Source organism: Aquarana catesbeiana, linkage group LG06 (genome assembly GCF_042186555.1).
Source record: "Aquarana catesbeiana isolate 2022-GZ linkage group LG06, ASM4218655v1, whole genome shotgun sequence".
Taxonomy (NCBI): Eukaryota; Metazoa; Chordata; class Amphibia; order Anura; family Ranidae; genus Aquarana; species Aquarana catesbeiana.
Window position 1 is genome coordinate 99,010,798 of NC_133329.1, and position 20,692 is coordinate 99,031,489.

Consider the following 20,692-nt stretch of genomic DNA (forward strand, 5'->3'; position numbering starts at 1 on the left):
GCAGCAGTCCTCTACAGCCATTGCATCATTCTGTTGAACGGGAAGCGGCCAGCACGGGACCCCAGCCTTCCCCTTTTTTTAACACACAGGGTGGATAAGTTGGGCCCAAAAAGCCTGGGAACAGCAAAGCACAGCCTTGACCCCTTCCCAGCCTTGGTCAGCCACTGTCTAGCTAGAAGACACAGCGATTTCCATTGTTTTCCGTTTCCCATTCCCTTGCACAGGCGTCGTTCACAGAACGCCTTGAATTACATTGAATGAGGTGGAGAGGAAGGGCAGTGACATGTCCAATCCTTGTCCAATCAGAGAATGCTGTGATTTCAATGAGAAAAATGCAAAGTCTTCTGTGAATGGCACCCATGCCGAGAGAGCACCCCACTGTGGTTACCAGACAGCAGAGCAGCTTACTGACATGAGACCTGGAAGACAGCAGCAATCTCTGTAGTATTGGCATCTACTACATTGATTCTCTGCTTCTGCATTGGTCCCACAGGTATGCCATATGCATGCTTATATTTATCCAAGCTGGGCCAAGGTAACTTTGCCGTATATTCCACACCTGGAGTCCAGCTTTAGAGTGGTATTAAACCCAAAACTCAAATTGTATTATATTGCAGCCTGCCAGTCATTCAATGCAGTGGCTGCACATTTTTTGTTTTTTTTAGGCTTTTTCCCCTTTGTTTTCACCTGGTGATCTGTCCAGTAAGACGCCCCCACTCTGGATGAATGAGCACATGGGGCACAACAAATAGCAGTATTGTCAGTCTGGGGAAGGTGGGGGGGGGGGGGGGGGCGAGTGTTAAATGCATTAGCAGATTTAAACACACTAACAAGTTTTACGACAAACTCTAGCTCGCACTTATAATCTGTTACAGTAAACCTCCTTTTTTTTATTTTTGGAATAAAGGTTTTCCATAAATAAAAGCTGATAATTGTAAGTACCCCGTCATTGTTAACTGGTTTGTCTCATTCATTTACATTCTGAAACACCTTGAAGAGAGCTTGTTCTTTTGAAAAACAGACTTTCTGGCTGGATCACCAGATGAAAATAGAAGAAAGATAATAGAAAAGAAAATGAATGCAGCCATCATATGTAAGAATAGGTAAGCTACAGTATAATGTTTGCTTTTGGGTTTAATACTGCTTTAAAGAGGTTGTAAACCTCCCTGTATAATTTTGTACCTATAGGTAAGCCTATAATAAGGCTTAGTTATAGGTACGGTAAATCTCTCCTAAACCTGCGCCGTTTAGACGATATTTTACTGTATACTGCGCCAATGTTATTGGTGCATGCGTTCTGAAGGAACGTGGCGTTTCTTCAGGAGCGTGTGCCGTGTCCGGCAGCTCCCTTGCGCATGCCCCGGAGTGACGTCACGCGGCTCCGGACAGTCACAGAGCCGGAGTCCACGGCCCCGGAGGGAAGAGGGGCGAAGATGGATGCGGCCTGCAACGGGGACGACACGGACTTCGTTTGCAGGTAAGTGTCACATAGTGTGCTAGTATGCGATGCATACTACCACATTATGCCTTTACTTTACAGGGAAGAAAAAACAAACCGTTTACTTTCTCTTTAAAGTGGAATTCCACCCGGAAATGGAACTTTTGCTTATCCGGTTCATCCCCCCCCCTCCGGTGTCACGTTTGGCACCTTTTTGGGGGAGGGGGGAGCAGATACCTGTCTAATCTAGGTATTTGCTCCCACTTCCGGAAAAAGATTGCCGCAGTATCCCCGGCGATCTACTCCATGTCCGGCACCAAACGCCACCCCCCCCCCCCCCCCCCCACCACCACCACCTCTGTCTTTTGGGAGACACGCAGGTACCAGTCAGGACATGCAGTGGGACTTGCACATGCGCAGTAGGGAAACAGGCTGTGAAGCCGCAAGGCTTCACTTATTCCCTTAAGATGCCGGCGCCTCTACCCGGAGTCGAGGGACGGATCGGCTTAATGGTGAGGACATCGGGCGCCCTGCACAGGTAAGTGTCCTTATTTTAAAAGTCAGCAGCTGCAGTATTTGTAGCTGCTGACTTTTATTTTTATTTTTTTGCAGGCAGAACTCAGCTTTAAGGTTTAATGCAACAGTGCCCCCGGTGGAGGTTTTATCAAAACCTGCAGTTGATACGGATAATTAAGTTGATTATTCTGTAACATCTGCACAGAGCGTCTAACAGTTACAGGAGAAACCTCACTGAGTCAGCGAGAAGACTTGAGTAAAATGGTTTATCTGATAACTAATTGTACCGGTTTGTCTCTGCCCTGTACAATCCAGAGCTGTTTAATTACTAGATTTCCTGTTCCAGACGGATGATCGATGGCATTCATTTAGAGACACCGCTGGTGCAGAGAGGTTGTATAGATGCAGATTTAAAACATTGCTGCTCTCCCCTTCCTAAGTTGAGTACATCGCTTGTGAATTAGACTGGTGTGATGTGGAATGTGTGGTGCCACTGGGAGGTGTTTAGTGGTTCCCTATAAAGTAAAATCATTTACTTTGTGAATCTGAGTCTGCAGGCGCCATGGCAAGACACACAAACAAAAACACAATTCTCTTTAATGCAGTATTAAGCAAAAGAAAACTTGTATTATATTTCAGCTTACCAATTCTTAGATGTGACTACATTAGTTTTCTTTTTTTCTTTCTTTCCTTTATTTTCACCCAGTGATCTGCCCGGTAAGTCAGCTTTTCAACAGAACAAGCTGTTCTGCAGATGTAGCAGTTACAGGTATGCGAAAAAAAAAACATTTACCACTGACAGGGGTGCTTACAGTGATCAGCTTGTATCTATTTATGTAAAACCTTTATGCCAAAAGAAAAAGAAAACTCCTGTAACTGCAGTTCAGCTTCAATTTGTTAGTGTATGTAAATCTGCTGCTGCGTCTGACACTACCCTTCCCCCAGATTAATAATGCTGCTGTCCAAAGGTACAATGCGTCAGCACAAGTAGTGAGTACAGCTCCAACATGGTGTACAATTCACAAAAGGTCTGTCCATATTTATTTGGCACAGAGATATATTCTTATGTCAGCAACCAGACTCCATGAAAGCTAAGCAACACCCTTATACACGGCTTCAATTTGTTTTGAATCTACGAGCCTCTTATGTATCTTTACAGATGCACAACACAGGTTTACACACAGTTAATGTATGCATCTCAGCTTTTGCCTATTGACCTTATTATGATCTCTAAGAACTTAGTAAATTTAAAATTGAGATGACTAAGCGATAGTCTCCAGTCTCTGACTTTCCCTCACTGCTATTAGTTTTAAATGTACCACGTTCTTAGGGATCATAAGATTAATATTCAAAAGCTGAGAGGCATAACTGTGTGTAAACCTGTGTCGTGCATCTGTAAAGAGGCACATCAGGGCTGTATAAGCGAAGGGGTTTTGTCATTGAAAATAGTTTTGTTAAAAAAAAAAACTGGCTAACATTTTTCATCTGCAGAGCCCCCCTTACATCATTGTACGCAGAGATTCCCCTTACATCATTGTAGGCAGAGATTCCCCTTACATCATTGTAGGCAGAGATTCCCCTTACATCATTGTAGGCAGAGATTCCCCTTACATCATTGTAGGCAGAGATTCCCCTTACATCATTGTAGGCAGAGATTCCCCTTACATCATTGTAGGCAGAGATTCCCCTTACATCATTGTAGGCAGAGATTCCCCTTACATCATTGTAGGCAGAGATTCCCCTTACATCATTGTAGGCAGAGATTCCCCTTACATCATTGTAGGCAGAGCCCCCCTTACATCATTGTAGGCAGAGCCCCCCTTACATCATTGTAGGCAGAGCCCCCCTTACATCATTGTAGGCAGAGCCCCCCTTACATCATTGTAGGCAGAGCCCCCCTTACATCATTGTAGGCAGAGCCCCCCTTACATCATTGTAGGCAGAGATTCCCCTTACATCATTGTAGGCAGAGCCCCCCTTACATCATTGTAGGCAGAGATTCCCCTTACATCATTGTAGGCAGAGCCCCCCTTACATCATTGTAGGCAGAGATTCCCCTTACATCATTGTAGGCAGAGCCCCCCTTACATCATTGTAGGCAGAGATTCCCCTTACATCATTGTAGGCAGAGCCCCCCTTACATCATTGTAGGCAGAGCCCCCCTTACATCATTGTAGGCAGAGATTCCCCTTACATCATTGTAGGCAGAGATTCCCCTTACATCATTGTAGGCAGAGCCCCCCTTACATCATTGTAGGCAGAGATTCCCCTTACATCATTGTAGGCAGAGCCCCCCTTACATCATTGTAGGCAGAGCCCCCCTTACATCATTGTAGGCAGAGCCCCCCTTACATCATTGTAGGCAGAGATTCCCCTTACATCATTGTAGGCAGAGATTCCCCTTACATCATTGTAGGCAGAGCCCCCCTTACATCGTTGTAGGCAGAGATTCCCCTTACATCGTTGTAGGCAGAGATTCCCCTTACATCGTTGTAGGCAGAGATTCCCCTTACATCGTTGTAGGCAGAGATTCCCCTTACATCGTTGTAGGCAGAGATTCCCCTTACATCGTTGTAGGCAGAGATTCCCCTTACATCGTTGTAGGCAGAGATTCCCCTTACATCGTTGTAGGCAGAGATTCCCCTTACATCGTTGTAGGCAGAGATTCCCCTTACATCGTTGTAGGCAGAGATTCCCCTTACATCGTTGTAGGCAGAGATTCCCCTTACATCGTTGTAGGCAGAGATTCCCCTTACATCGTTGTAGGCAGAGATTCCCCTTACATCGTTGTAGGCAGAGATTCCCCTTACATCGTTGTAGGCAGAGATTCCCCTTACATCGTTGTAGGCAGAGATTCCCCTTACATCGTTGTAGGCAGAGATTCCCCTTACATCGTTGTAGGCAGAGATTCCCCTTACATCGTTGTAGGCAGAGATTCCCCTTACATCGTTGTAGGCAGAGATTCCCCTTACATCGTTGTAGGCAGAGATTCCCCTTACATCGTTGTAGGCAGAGATTCCCCTTACATCGTTGTAGGCAGAGATTCCCCTTACATCGTTGTAGGCAGAGATTCCCCTTACATCGTTGTAGGCAGAGATTCCCCTTACATCGTTGTAGGCAGAGATTCCCCTTACATCGTTGTAGGCAGAGATTCCCCTTACATCGTTGTAGGCAGAGATTCCCCTTACATCGTTGTAGGCAGAGATTCCCCTTACATCGTTGTAGGCAGAGATTCCCCTTACATCGTTGTAGGCAGAGATTCCCCTTACATCGTTGTAGGCAGAGATTCCCCTTACATCGTTGTAGGCAGAGATTCCCCTTACATCGTTGTAGGCAGAGATTCCCCTTACATCGTTGTAGGCAGAGATTCCCCTTACATCGTTGTAGGCAGAGATTCCCCTTACATCGTTGTAGGCAGAGATTCCCCTTACATCGTTGTAGGCAGAGATTCCCCTTACATCGTTGTAGGCAGAGATTCCCCTTACATCGTTGTAGGCAGAGATTCCCCTTACATCGTTGTAGGCAGAGATTCCCCTTACATCGTTGTAGGCAGAGATTCCCCTTACATCGTTGTAGGCAGAGATTCCCCTTACATCGTTGTAGGCAGAGATTCCCCTTACATCGTTGTAGGCAGAGATTCCCCTTACATCGTTGTAGGCAGAGATTCCCCTTACATCGTTGTAGGCAGAGATTCCCCTTACATCGTTGTAGGCAGAGTTCTCCCTTTGCATCGGAATCCCCAGAGTTCCTCCTTTTGTCTCTGTGGACTCTGGAATGTAAAGGGGAACCCTGATTTAAGGGGGTGCTCATTTCGTTTAATTAAAAGTAAAATAGTAATTCCCAAAGGCCACACTACAATAATTCTTAAAAATGTACTTCTGTTGAACACATCCAATAGGTGATGTTATGGAACCCCATGCCATATGTACCTCCACCACCATGCAGATACAGCAAAAGGCTTTACCGGTTATATATGATTTTCAAATTCTAAAGAAGTCATATAATGCACAAAGAAACCTGTGACCACAGTTCTGCTTTGCTTCTGGCTTCCATATTTTGGATTGACACCTAGGAAGAAACCACACTTGAAATTTACCATCAAGTGGTCATCTCATCACGTGTGCATACATGTGAAGATAAGAAAAAGGAACCAAGCACTTCAGATGATGTGAAACCCCACAAACTATTTTAGTAAAACCGCTAAAATGCACTTGCAAAGATAAGATATAGGGTAGAGCTGCACGATTCTGAATAAAATGAGAACTACAATTTTGTTGCTTAGAATAAAGATCACGATGCTCGGCGTAACATCATCTTTTACATTGTACAAAAAGATTAGGCTAACTTTACTCTTTAGTTCTCTTTTTAAATTCACTGAAGTGTATTTTTCCAAAAAAAAAAAATTAAGTTTGAAAGACTGCTGCGCAAATACAGTGTGACATAAAATATTGTAACGACCGCCATTTTACTCTCTCTCTCGCGCTCTCTCTCTCATATCTCTCTCTCTATATATATATATATATAGATATATATATATCTCTCTATATATGTGTGTGTGTATATATGATATATGTGTGTGTTTGGGGGTTCTAAGTAATTTTGTAGCAAAAAATACAGATTTTAACTTGTAAGCAACAAGTGTCAGAAAAAGGCTTTGTCTTTAGGTGGTTAAACTGACCTAATTTGCAGATCGAAGTTCATCCCTTTTGATCTGTAAATAAAACTAAAAGATGCAGGGTTTCTATTTCTCTTTCAGCGCTGAGCAATGTTGTTGATAAATATTGCCGGCTGTTTTTTTTTTGACAGCTGTGAGCCGGGAACTGCTCTGCACTTTCTTTTACAGGATGACCACCCTCTTTTGCTGTCTTTCAATCCATGCTTCTGAACTGTCACCTTGTCACACAGGATTTCTACTACAAGTAGCTGTTTTAACACACATTTCACAGATACGGTTCACACATGCTGTAGATCATATGCAGCCATCATCAGAGTGCACAAATAGCAGATTTAGGTTGCTAAGATGCAACAAATAATAAAAAAAAAAGGTGAAAACAGGTATTTTATTGGGAAAGTTTGTTATTTTAGCAAAATAAGTGTCATTCTATTATGGTTTGCTTCTTCTTTAAAGTGTTTGTTAACCTAAAAAAAGAAAAGACCCTGCTCCTTTAAAGCATGTTATACAGCACAGTGCTTGTGCTGTGTCATTTGGCCCCTTCTATCACCTGAAATACCTGGCTGATCCTGCCAGTTCCTGCCCTCCCCTTTTGTAAACTGACCACGGTTTATCATGCCTGCTGATCCCTGACACCGTGGTCGGTTTATGTGCCTCCGTCATTCGCTGTCTCTCTGTGCTCTTCTTTGTCCTCTCCCCCCTTCCCTCCCTGTTAGCTATGTGTCCGTGCTCGCTCCCTCCCCTCCTGCTGCTCAAATTAGGGTTAAATTGACACTATCCTCTCGGTTTAGTCATGTAATGTTCCCCTGTGACTGTGCTTTATAAAAATAATGCAGCTATTTACCCATTTACAGAGCGCAGATCGTTGCTCACGTGACCCGCCGGCTCTCTCCTCTCCCCCTCCTGATTGACGTCAGCGGGGGTTCCTCGGCCCCTCCCACTGCAGCTGTCAGGCCCAGAGAGGAGAGAGCTGGGGGGTCACCTGAGCGCTGATCTGCGTTCTGTAAACAGGTATATAGCTGTATTATTTTTATAAAGCACAGTCACAGGCGGACATTACATGAATAAACAGAGGATAGTGTCAATTTAAAGAGGAGTTCCACCCAGGGGGCCGGTTAAAAAAAAAAAAAAAAATTAAAAGTCAGCAGCTACAAATACTGCAGCTGCTGACTTTTAATTGGACACTTACCTGTCCCAGGGTCCAGCGATGCAGGGGATCGAAGCCCCGCTCGTATCCCCCTCTGTTCAGCGGCACTGGCATTGCAACTGTGGGCGCCGGGCTGTGGCTTCACAGCCTGGCACCCACTGCGCATGTGCGAGCGGCGCCGCGCGCCGTGATTGGCCTCTCAGTCACCTGGGACCTGTAATGGGTCCCAGGTGATTGACAGGAGGGAGGGAGCAGAGCCGAGCCCTTCCTGTGCTGAGGGGGAAGTGATGTCACCAGCCCAGGCAGTGGAAGGGGCAGACTACGAGGGACCCCCTAGCAACAGGCATTTAGAGGTGAGTAAAAAAAAAAAATATATATCGAAATGTTTTTTTGTTTTTTGTTTTTTTTTTTAGGATTTTTTATGTGTTTTTGGTTTTTTGGGTGGAACCCCACTTTAACTGTGTGGGTTAACAACCACTTTAAGTGATTAGTTTATTTTAGGTAAGGGATAAGGCCAAGTGTGAAGGTGCCCAAAGTCCTGCTGAATTGGCTGAAATTTGAGCCATGGGTAGCCCTGCAAGCACCACCCAGCTCGACAAGTCGATTAAAAAATTGACTGAGCCAGGTGGAAAATTGTTGGCTGAGCAGGGACTGTGTCCTATCTGATGAGAGTCACTGTTTGGGTATTCAGGCAGCCGCCATAGCCTTGGCTACCAGAGGCAGTAGTAGACAAAAAGCAAATATTCTCCTGCTGCCACTGAATCTCCTGGCCACCACTGATGACCAAAGGAAGCAGCTCTTGTTATCGGCCATTAGCACAGTCTTTACAAAGGCTCCAAAAAAGGAAGAAAGAGGAACCACTAGCCAGAATAAAAGCCTCTGAACAATTTTTTCAGTGATCCAACAAACAGATTGCTCCATTCAATGTACAGACCCTCTAATGTGTTTCACTTGGTCAAGATCTTAGAGGGTATGAGTATGCTTCTGGCAGTGAAACGCGTTGGTGAGTCTGTACATCGGATGGAACAGCTGTGGGATGTCTCTGTAAATTGTTCCTAGGCTTTTATTATGGTGAATGGTTCCTCTTCCTTCATTTTCTTGGAGCATTTGTAGGTACCTGAAGGCAATAGTCGGCAGTGGATGGTCCACCATCCATGTGGTTAGCATAGATGGGGACGTTCTCTTGTTCGGCTTCCAGACTGATTCCTGAACATATACTTTTATTCTAAATCTTAAAATAACACTCCCCCCCCCCCCCTGTCTCCTAACACTTGTTGAACAAGAGAAAATTGAGTGGTGTTTGATGACCTTGAGGGTGACGATTGGTGATATATGGGAGAAATGAGCGATTACAGGAAAAATCATTTGGTCTTCTAACCCACAGTTCTATTTGATGCACCAAAAAATGAATGTACCGATACAATAATCAGTAAGTGCTATTTTGTGGGGTAGTAGAGGCACGGAGGCCCCGGAGTACAGTCGGGGCGTTGGTAACAAACTTTGGCTAAAGAGTCCAGTGATGTCTACAACTAGTTTCTAGAAGATGCTCTTATCCCTTTAAACCAATTAGCCAAACTAAAAAGTTTTGTCTCGTTTCCCGTAGCACATTCCTCTGCCGTCAGGTCCTCATCTGCTGTAAACTGTTCTCTGCTGGTATTCCTATGTGCTCGTCTGTTAACTTTGTTATTCGAATAATAATAGAAATTACAAATTAACGTTCTAATTGGGAAGCTAAATTCGCTGTGGCAGGGCTTGGGCTTCTCGGATGGTAATTGGAAGAGATGCCTTCTACACGTCCCTTGTGTCTGCGCAGAGAGCGGAGTTCAGGGCTGCCTCTTGAATTTCGATCAGCTTTTGGTCTTGTCTGCAGTTTATTATGGAGAAGATGTCTTGTCCATATGCGGGCTGGGAGATACTTCTAGCAATTACTCAAAACCACATCTGCTTCTGTGTTGTACTATAGTGCTGAGGGTTACATGATTTTGTAAGGTGTAAAAAATTAAATGCATATAAACAGATTATCATAGGTGCTGATTTTAGGAAATGCAAACGTTATTTAAATTTTTTTTTTTTTTTTTACAAGAGTTTTCTGGCTAATCTATTGATGTCATAGGCCCTGCTTCTTCAGTGGCAGCAATGGGATGGTCCTTGCAGTACATGACTCCTATTTTGTACAGTAGTACTTTTGAACCCAGGTTGGTATGATGCTGCAGCCCCCCAGGGGGAGGGGTTCTTAACTGCCTGGGCAGGGAGCAAGTGGGATGAATGATGCTGACCATCAATTAGCCCAGAAGACTTGTGACCTCTTGTGACAAAAAGGAATTACTGCAGGGTACAGCTTTGGATTGAAGATGCGTATTGCAGAAAGAACTTCCCCCTTTTTTTTTTTTTGCTGGGCTTTTTTTTTTTTTCCTTAGCTCGAGTTCTACTTTAAAAATGCCCTCCTGGTATGAATCAGAGTTCGCTAGACTGGGGATTGTATGGCACAGCATACATAGTGTATTAGCTTGTGGTACTGCAGTATATAGGTGGTTTGTATAATGTACTCGGGTTATCTGTATTTAATAAAAAGATTTCAGGATTTTTTTTTTCCAAGTTCAGTTATATTTAGAAACCTTTGGTGTGTTTTTTTTTTTTTTTAATTCAGGGATCCCATCCCTTAAACTTATTTCCCATAACACTAAAAGACATCGTTACCTCTGGTTAATAGCCTCTGAAGGGACCCCATGCAGAGCACATATTATTTGGTTCTCATACCCCTGGTTAAGCACCCCATTGGAACACCACATGTGCATACAGCAGGCCCAGATTGGCACATAGTGATTCCAGCTTGTAGGACTATCTACAATAGTCAATTCATCAAAGCCCTGAAGGTCCTTTGACGCCCTATGGGAGGGTGAAATGCATTGACGCGACGCAACTTCCGGCACGACTGACGTCACTTCCGGTCTCGTGGAAAGAACGCCAGTAACGGTGTTTGCTGTATTTTCTTCATTTTATGCCTGCTTTTAACTTACGTCTGTAAGTATGCATTTTTTATGCGCAATAAAGCCTGTTTTTAGCTTACTTCACCATTAGTCCATCTCTTTCCTTTTGGATACCTGTTTTTATGGCTGAGATATCATCTTGAAGAAGTATTTGTCATCAAGTCCCATCATTGAATCTGCCTGCCATCCTTTGGATATCGTTACAAGTCTGTATTGACCCCCAGACTGAAAAGCTGGGTGTCGTTGTGATCTGGTGAGTGGGGACACATGTGAGGGTGTCTTGGTACGCCTGAAAATTTCTGCAACATTTTTTCTGCACTGTTTGCACACCAGGTGTGAAGCATTTTTTCAGTTTTTTATGGACTTCATGTTTTGTTTTTTTCACTTATGATGGGTTTGTTTTTGAGCGCAATATAAGAATAGTGTGTATAGAAAAGCAGGCCCCTGCTGACGTCTGTATGACAAAACCGGCTGGGTGGAGCAGGATCATGTGACAATGCCACGCATGAAGTTTGGCCATTTTGATGGTTGGAAACATTCCCCTGTTGACTATCGATATACATGTGAGGTTTTATCTTACCTTTTGGTGAGTGTATTTGCTGGATTTTAAAAGCATTTTTTACTGAACATACTACACTATGAAATGTCTTTGTACCTATGTCGGAACGTTATATCCATTGAGGACCATATGAAGTGTAATCTGTCTAAGGGTAGAAGAGTGCTGTTGCTCGGCCGATTGTAATCAGTAACAAGCGCATTTGACCACTGTATGTAGTGGTTCACTCCGGATGGTAAGAGTCAGTGTGTGTGCATCTGTTGGTGAAGGATCTCTCCCAAGGTTTTCTATTTTGGACTGCACACTTATTGTACTCTTTGTGTTGAATTCTCAGAATTTTTGTTAGTTTCTAGCGCTGCACCTTTGTATGTTTGTAATACAAAACATTACATCACTTCCCAAGTTGTATTCTGTCATACGAGAAACTTTGTAACGTATTCCTTTTCGATATAAGACTAACATGAAAAGAGAAAAAAAGGACAATCATTCGTCCGATAATCTCATTGTGTGTACAAGGCATTACTTGCAAGATCACCAGGTGAAAATAGAAGAAAGAAAGCCTAGGAAAGAAAATAAATGCAGCCATCACATCTAAGTAGTAAGCTGCAATATGTTTGCTTTTGGGTTTAATATAACTGTAAGAGGGACTCAGGAGGCCAGCTCACTACAGGCTGCCTGCAGAAAACTACAGGAGGGGGCGGAGACCAGACCAGTCACCCTGCACAAGGGGAGAGAGCAACAGTGAGCGGTCTTCATTACAAAGTGTCACTCTGGATTACTGCACAGATCTGGAAGAAATACACAAAGCACACCAAGATTCAGGGAAAAATACACACAATTCTTGTATTTAGATTATATTCCTAGAGTTTTCGGATTTCATGTACAATAATGGGGACATCGCTGAGAAAAAAAATTCTCGGAGCCGGAGTGAGATTTTGTTGCCACAGCCAAGCTGATATAGGTATCGTCTTCTCAGTGTGTGATCACTAACGAGTCTGCTAAATAAATATGTAAATATATGTGTGCTTATGAATAAAACTTTATCTGGAGAGTTTGGAATTGCCAAATAGTTTGACTGCGGGATGCTGGAGGTTCCCCCGATGAGCTGTCATCCACTGCAGCCTGCCAGCGGCATGCCATTAGCCCCAGTCCCTCGTAAGGATACAATAATTAATCTCTCTGTGCAGCCCGAGAGAAAAGATAGCACGGCTGTTGACTCTGCCAGGTGCCCCAGAGAGGCCGGGAGGTGACAAGTAGATGTATATTTAATGTTGTCGTCAATTATTAAGTCTGAAACTAAACCTCAAAGGGTTTCAAGGAGAGGGTGTAACACAAGCTGGTGGCGGGGGGGCAGCTGACTTCTGAGAAGCTTCGTCTGCACTAATCATCCAAAAAATTCTTCAAAATGGTAATGAATTCATGCAGCAGGTGAGCAGGGAGGACGGTTTGGCGGCGAGACAAAGCTGTCACAGGGCTGGGATTCCCTGCTGCGAGGTGGCCGACATCTGACATTACAGCATCTATTGTCCCTGTCTGGTTATAGTTACACAACACTTCTTTTCACAATAATGTCATATTTACTATTTGTGTGTGTATATACGCACACACATACATACATACATACATACATACATACATATATATATATATATATATATATATATATATATATATATATTATACATTTTCCACATTTTATCATGTTACAACCAAAAATTTAAATGTATTTTATTGGTATTTCATGTGATAGACCAATACAAAGTGGCACATAATTGTGAAGGTCAAGAAAAATGATAAATGGTTTTCTTTTTTTTTTTTTTTTTTACCAAGTGTAGTGTGCATTTATATTCAGCCCCCTTTTACTCTGATACCCCCTAACTGAAATCTAGTGGAACCAATTGCCTTCAGAAATCACCTAATAAGTAGAGTCCACCTGTGTGTAATTTACTCTGTGTAAATACAGCTGTTCTGTGAATCCCTCAGAGGTTTGTTAGAGAAAATTTGTGAACAAACTGCATCATGAAGGCCAAGGAACACACCAGACAGGTCAGGGATAAAGTTGTGGAGAAGTTTAAAGCAGGGTTAGGTTATAAAAAAAAACATCTAAAGCTTTGAACATCTCACAAAGCACTGTTCAATCCATCATCCAAAAATGAAAAGAGTATGGCACAACTGCAAACCTACCAAGACATGGCCGTCCACCTAAACTGACAGGCCGGGCAAGGAGAGCATTAATCAGAGAAGCAGCCAAGAGGCCCATGGTAACTTAGAGATCCACAGCTTAGGTGAGAGAATTTGTCCACAGGACAACTGTTAGTCATGTACTCCACAAATCTGGTCTTTATGGAAGAGTGGCAAGAAGAAAGCCATTGTTGAAAGCCTTAAGAAGTCCTCCCATGTTTGCTGTGTCCCCCACATGGCTTTTCACAAACTGCAAAGAGAAGGTGCTCTGGTCAGATAAGACCAAAATTTAACTTTTTTCACCTAAAAGCAAAACGCTGTGTGTGGCGGGAAAACTAACTGCACATCACCCTGAACACACCATCCCCACCGTGAAACATGGTGGTGGCAGCATCATGTTGTGGGGATGCTTTTCTTCAGCAGGAACAGAGAAGTTGGTCAGAGTTGATGGGAAGATGCATGGAGCCAAATATAGGGCAATCTTAGAAGAAAACCTGTTGGAGTCTGCAAAAGACTTGAGACTGGGATGGAGGTTCACCTTCCAGCAGGACAACGACCCTAAACATCCAGCCAGAGCTACAATGGAATGGTTTAAATCAAAGCATCTTCATGTATTAGAATGGCCCAGTCAAAGTCCAGACCTAAATCTAATTGAGAATCTGTGGCAAAAATGCTGTTCAGAGGCAAAAATTTCACTCTCTAGATGTGTAAAGCTGGTAGAGACATCCCCAAAAAGATTTGCAGCTATAATTGCAGCGAAAGGCGGTTCTACAAAGTATTGACTCGGGGGCTGAATACAAATGCACACTTTTAACATATTTATTTGTAAACAATTTGAAAACCATTTATCATTTTTCTTCCACGTAACTATGTGCCACCTTGTGCTGGTCTATCACAGTGATGGCAAAACCTTGGCACCCCAGATGTTTTGGAACTACATTTCCCATGATGCTCAACTACACTGCAGAGTGAATGAGCCTCATGGGAAATGTAGTTCCAAAACATCTGGGGTGCCAAGGTTCGCCATCACTGGTCTATCCCATAAAATCCCAATGAAATAAATTTACATTTTTGGTTGTAACATGACAAAATGTGGAAAATTTCAAGGCGTATAAATACTTTTTCTAGGCACTATGTGTATGTATGTATATATGTGTGTGTGTGTGTGTGTGTGTGTGTGTGTGTGTGTGTGTGTGTATGTGTGTGTGTGTATGTATATAATAATATATACCGACATCCCCTGAACACCAGCTGAAAATTGCAACCACTTTGGCAGCTTGCACTGGCGGTGCAGAACACTATTTGAAGCACATAAAGGGGCTGCTTTACCTGCCAAAGGATTTTTGTCCATCCAGTCCTTAGATCTGCGCAGCCAGGATGGTGACCTAAAACTACTTTTTTGCAGTTAAACAATAGAACCTGATCACATCCCTCTACTCACTGTTCTCTCTCTCACTGTCAGCACATGTACATGCAGCCAAGCCTGATTTTCTTTTGGCTCTGCCCTTTCTATTAACTTGAATGATATAGATACTACAGCATGAAACTGATGTCAAGTCAAATTCGGTTACATAAAGGGGCCGATTCACTAAAACCAGTGCACATGGGATCTGGTGCAGCTGTGCATGGTAACCAATCCGCTTCTAACTTCAGCTTCTTCAATTAAGTTTTGACAAGAAAACTTAGAAGCTGATTGGTTACTATGCAGAGCTGCACCAGATTCTACATTCACCAGTTTTAGTAAATCTCCCCTGCGTTAATTTTACCTTTTCTTGGTCCTCCCCCAGACAACATGTACATTTTTAAGTAAAAACTTTACACTTCCATTACATTTATTGCTGCAATGCAGGCAGTTTATGGCTGGTGGGAGTACATAGCTTCTGAAAAGCCTGCAGCACCCTGCCTCTCCTCTGAAAGCAGTGGGTGTGCCCTTGGAAGGAGTCGTACATTTTTATTATTATTATTATTATTATTATTACTATACAGGATTTATATAGCGCCAACAGTTTACATAGCGCTTTACAACTTGAGGGTAGACAGTACAAATACAATACACTTTGATACAGTGGGAATCAGAGGGCCCTGCTCCTTAGAGCTTACAATCTAAGAGGGAAGGTCAAGAGATACAAGAGGTAATAACATATATCAAAATACTTTGTTGGGTGGATGTCAGCCCAGAGGAGTGAGAGTTTCTGGTCCAATTGCATTTTGCATGCAGGCTGCTCTAAGTAACGCCTACATATGATGCTGAACCTCCATGATTGAAAGAACTGAAATCCATTGAATGAAAGGGGTGGGCCAAGGAGGGTAAAGACTGGTAAGAAGGACTAGATGTTGCTGGATGTCTTCCTCTTCGGAAATGAGGCAGGCTTGATCTGGCTTGCTGCAGTTTCTAATGCACACTGGGAGAATCTCCCAGTGTGCAGTGAAATCAGAGTAAGAATTTTCAGTACAGGAGAGAAGTCCATACAAATGTGCAAGGCCGAAGGGAAGACTGGAGATCACCTTTTAGTACATAAATACAATAATTGGTGGGATTTTACACCTGCCAGGGCTTCAGTTTTCAAAGCGCTTTCCAGCCTGAATACACCACCAATGATAATGATTCTGTAAGCACAAAATGAATAAAATAAGGCGTCCTTCGACTGAAGTCAGGGGCAGAGGGTGAGGGTGGCGTGTCATCCAGTAGCGGTCACTTACCTCTGTTGCTGCAATGCTGATAACATTTTAAAATATAATGTTATTATCTAAAGTAGATCTTTATGAGCTTTTGAGCTGATCTTTTGTTTCTCTCCACAGTTTGCTGCTTTGTGGTACACAAGCGCTGCCATGAATTTGTTACCTTCTCCTGTCCTGGGGCTGACAAAGGACCCGCATCTGATGTGAGTATTGTTCCACAATCCTAGTCCTTATCTTTTGACCTTGAGTGCAGACGGGTAATTCTTCCATAAACCTAAAATCGAATTCTACCTTTTACAAAAAAAAATACTGAGCCTGCAAAACATTACAAACACGATCAGTGCATAGTGGGCCAATGTACAGGCTGCTGCAGACCCTTCCTCCTCGTCCCTGTCTGTACCAAGGTCCAAACTTTCAGTTAGATTGCTGGAGGAAGTATCAATAGGCTACGAGTGCAGTGATGACTGAACTTGTTTTTCATTTGGGAATTACAAGTCCATCTGAAGCAGTGGCAGATGGGACTTGTAGTCTATTCATTCACAGAAGTGACTGGTGTTTAACATGGTGCAAGAGGTGGAGATAGCCTTTAAATCTCTAAAAGAAGAGGATTGACACATTTATTTTTTTACAGGTACTTGTATAGCACCATCAATTTACGCAGTGCTTTTACATATACTGTATATTGTATATTCACATCAGTCCCTGCCATGAAGGAGCACAAACTCACATTCATACGTATGTACAGTACACATACTAGGGCCAATTTATACTTCTACTTACCTAGGTGGATACAGCACTGCCGACTAACACTGAGAACCGAGCGATCAAACATTGCTGATCGCTTGGTTCTCAGAGCTCCCTGAGCAGAGAGCCGGTGACTGACAGTCACTGGCTCTCTGCTGTGCCCCCTTCCTCGCTCACTGAAACGCTGGGCTGTGGAGGGGCTGGCTCAGGTTCTCAGTGCCTCGTTGAGAGGCTGAGCCGGCTACCGGTCCAGGCATGCGGGTGGATCCCGACTTCATTGTCGCGATCTTGCCCACGCCTGTTCCAGCTCTGTGGCATCAGCCAAGAGCGGGCTTCAGCCTGCTGAAAACAGGTCACAGGAGTGCAGAATGGACTGCACTCCTGTGATCCACAGGAGGAGTACAGCCAAACGAGCTTTGGCTGTACTTCTGCTTTAATCATAGAGGGTGTGCTGCATTTTTTTAAATATTAGCAGTGACATGCACTTTAACCACCTTAGTGCTTACTCCTGTACACCCTCTATAGACCAGAACAGCTTTGACATTTCTGCTATGGACTTGTTTTTTTCTGCAAGTGTCATTATGTAAGATAACAAGGTTATATATACCGTATTTATCGGCATATAACACGCACAGGCGTATAACACGCACCTTCATTTTAAAAGGGAAGTTTCAGGAAAAAAACTTTAATTTTAAATGAAGAACTTTGAAGCAAAATAAGGGTCAGTGCCCATCAATGCAGCCTGATCAATGTCCATCTGCAGCCTCAAAATTGCCCATCAATGCAGCTTGATCAATGCCCATCTGCAGCTTCACAATTGCCCATCAATGCAGCTTGATCAATGCCCATCTCAGGAAGGGGGCGGGATGAGCGCCATCAGATTACATACAGGGAGAATCTCTTGTTTACTCAGCGGCCACTTTAATACAAAGTCCCGCCTCCTGGACCAGATTCTATGATAGACAGAACACTGGTCCAATGCTGGCCCAGGAGACGGGACTTCCTATTACAGGGGCCGCTGTGTAAACAGGAGATTCTCGCTGTATGTAATCTGACGGCGCTCGTCCCACCCCCCTCCCCGTTCTCTCCGAGGAAGCCAAAATTGCAGTATCGGCGTATAACACGCACACACTATTTGCAACCGATTTGCAGGGTGAAAAAGTGCGTGTTATACGCCAATAAATACAGTATATTGCACATAGTAAGGTCTTCTTTTGGTTTTGTTATCTTACAAAACATACTACTTTTGTCCATGGATTGCACACAAAGCAATGCAAAGTTATTTGCAAAAATGAAGGATTGTATTTCCAAATTTGCACTTTTTTATTGCAACACTAAAAAAAAATAACAAGTAAAACGAATAAAAACAAATGTGTATAATCAGAAAAAAAATACATGCATATTGCTTGAAATGACAGCATATGCAAGTGAAATACAAAAGTAACAGTTACTTTGTATATCGGTCTCCTATCTGAGCAGTGTTTATACAAGCTTCTTCAGATGATTGGTTTTTGACAGCAGCAGCTTTTTTAGCTGTCATTTTTACAGCAGGGAGTTGCGGGCAAGTGCAAGGGGTGAGTGGCAGCAGTGCAGAAGGGACCAGGTTTACTACCCATGCCCTGTACACTGCAATGATGTTTTTTGGGTGTATGTGGTGCATGCAACTGGTTACTTTTTAAATCAGTCACCAAGCTGTGTTAATCCAATGTAGCTTCTGATGTAAAAAGGTTTTCTTTTACAATGATGATTGGCCCCATCCCCCCCGCCTCTCAAATCTCCCTATTGATCATTTAATGCAATAGTCAACCACTTTTGTTAACAAAGTGAGGCACTGGCCTCGGTTTTGGCTCTTCGGTGAGCCAAAGGGATCCCCATTCTGCGCTATCTGGACAATCTACTAAGCAATAGAAAGCGGGCCTCAGGGTCAATGTGCAGCAAACAGTGCAAGTCCTGCAAAACTTCAACTGGGGCCCTCAGTCTCCAGAAATCCACCCTGGAGCCTTTGCATTCACTGGAATATCTGGGCCTCGTCCTGGACACAGCCTTGGCTGGAATTTTACTTTCCCGGGAAAAGCTTCAGACCCTTCGATCCAGGGTGAGGGAGTTGAGGTCCCTGGAATGCTCCTCAATTCGCTTCTGCATGTGAGGGTGTAGGGGCTGATGGTAGCCTCCTTCAAGGCAGCCCTGTATGTGCAATTTCATTGCAGACTGTTGCAACTAAACATCCTGACCGTTTTTGGACAAAAGGATGGGGAGGAGTCCACATGAGGAAGCTCTTTGTCCTAGTCAGATTGTCTTTTTTTTTTTTGCAAGGTGCTCTGTAAGCAGTGAACAGATCCTGGTTGGTTGGTTCTAGGATGTTCTTATATTGTGTTTTGCACATGTGTGTGTTGGCAGTTTACATTGACATTTAGTGACTTGCAGCTTGTTTAGTGTTTACTGTTGGCAGGGAGAAAGCTAAGACTTGAAGAAAGATTACATGAAGTTTTAACTGAAAGAGAATTCTCTAATGTCAGGGACACTTGGATAAACATTTTGAATCATGCTAGTGCCAAATACATATTTTATTATTTCTTCTAGAATCTCTTTGAAAGTCTCTCTTCTTGGCTCTGTTTGAATCTCCATCACACACACACTCCACTACATATTCAGAATCTCATGTAGTCATTGCTCGGTCCATCAGAAACCACAGCAGGGGACTCTCACAGATCTCTCACCATTCTAGTGGGTGGTCACTGTAATGAGAACAGTTTCATATAGAGAATATTTTTTCGCTTTTGGGATGGCTACCATGCAGGGAATGCCAAGTCCTACTGTGATCAATGACCTTGTGAAGCATTTCCCAAAGATCTGGAACACAGTGTTTGAGTTTTTATGTAGACCTGTTGAACAGTGTTTACATGCCATTTTGGTACAAGAGCTTCTGTAAACACAGCAAATCCTATTCTGGGTTTCAGACATGCAAATCACTGGGTATGCAATGTGGATGCATGGTAAATCATGTCAAATTAATACCAAACATAAAGTGCATCTGAAAGTTTGTTTGGTATTTAGAGATTGCTGTCCATGTTTTTTTGCACTTAATGTCTATTTTTTTTTTTTTTATTATAGACACAATTTTAAATATATTAAAATAAATATATTTTTATATCACTTTGTCAGATGTTATTCCTTAAGGGGGACTCAGCACCTTTTTAAAATCCCATTATTCAGTTGTTTTATGTTCTAAAGTAATCACAGTGCTTCACTTTTTCCACATTTTGTTATTCCTTATTCCAAAATGTAGAATTTTGAGGAAAATAATGTAATCCAAACAATACCCCATGACAACATTTAAGAAGTTTGTTTAAAATCTTTGCAAAATTTATTAAAAATAAAAAGCACAAAAAATCCCATCTACATAAGTATTCACAGCCTTTGCTCAATACTTTGTTGAAGCACATTTGGCACCAATTACAGCCTCAAGTCTTTTTGAGTATGATGCTACAAGCTTGGCACACCTGTTTTTGGGCAGTTTCACCCGTTCTTCTTGGCAGGACCTCTCAAGCTTGGTCAGGTGGATGGGTAGCGTCGGCGCACAGCCATTTTCAGGTCTTTCCAGAGATGTTCAGGTTCAAGTCTGAGCTCTGCATAGGCAACTCAAGGACGTTCAGAGTTGTCCTGTAGTCACTCCTTTGTTATCTCAGCTGTGTGCTTGGGGTCATTGTCCTATTGGAAGAAGAACCTTCACCCCAGTCTGAGGTCCAGAGCTCTCTGCAGCAAGTTTTCATCA

General features: G+C 43.1%; 1 protein-coding gene across 1 annotated transcript in view; it reads left to right on the forward strand.

Annotated features, from left to right (window-relative positions):
* Positions 1-20,692, forward strand: part of PRKCB (protein kinase C beta) — a 323,981-nt gene that overhangs the window by 144,981 nt on the left and 158,308 nt on the right. The window contains exon 3 of the mRNA XM_073636508.1: positions 16,297-16,379. Coding sequence (XP_073492609.1) covers positions 16,297-16,379 — 83 coding nt within the window. The remainder of the gene's footprint in view (positions 1-16,296; positions 16,380-20,692) is intronic.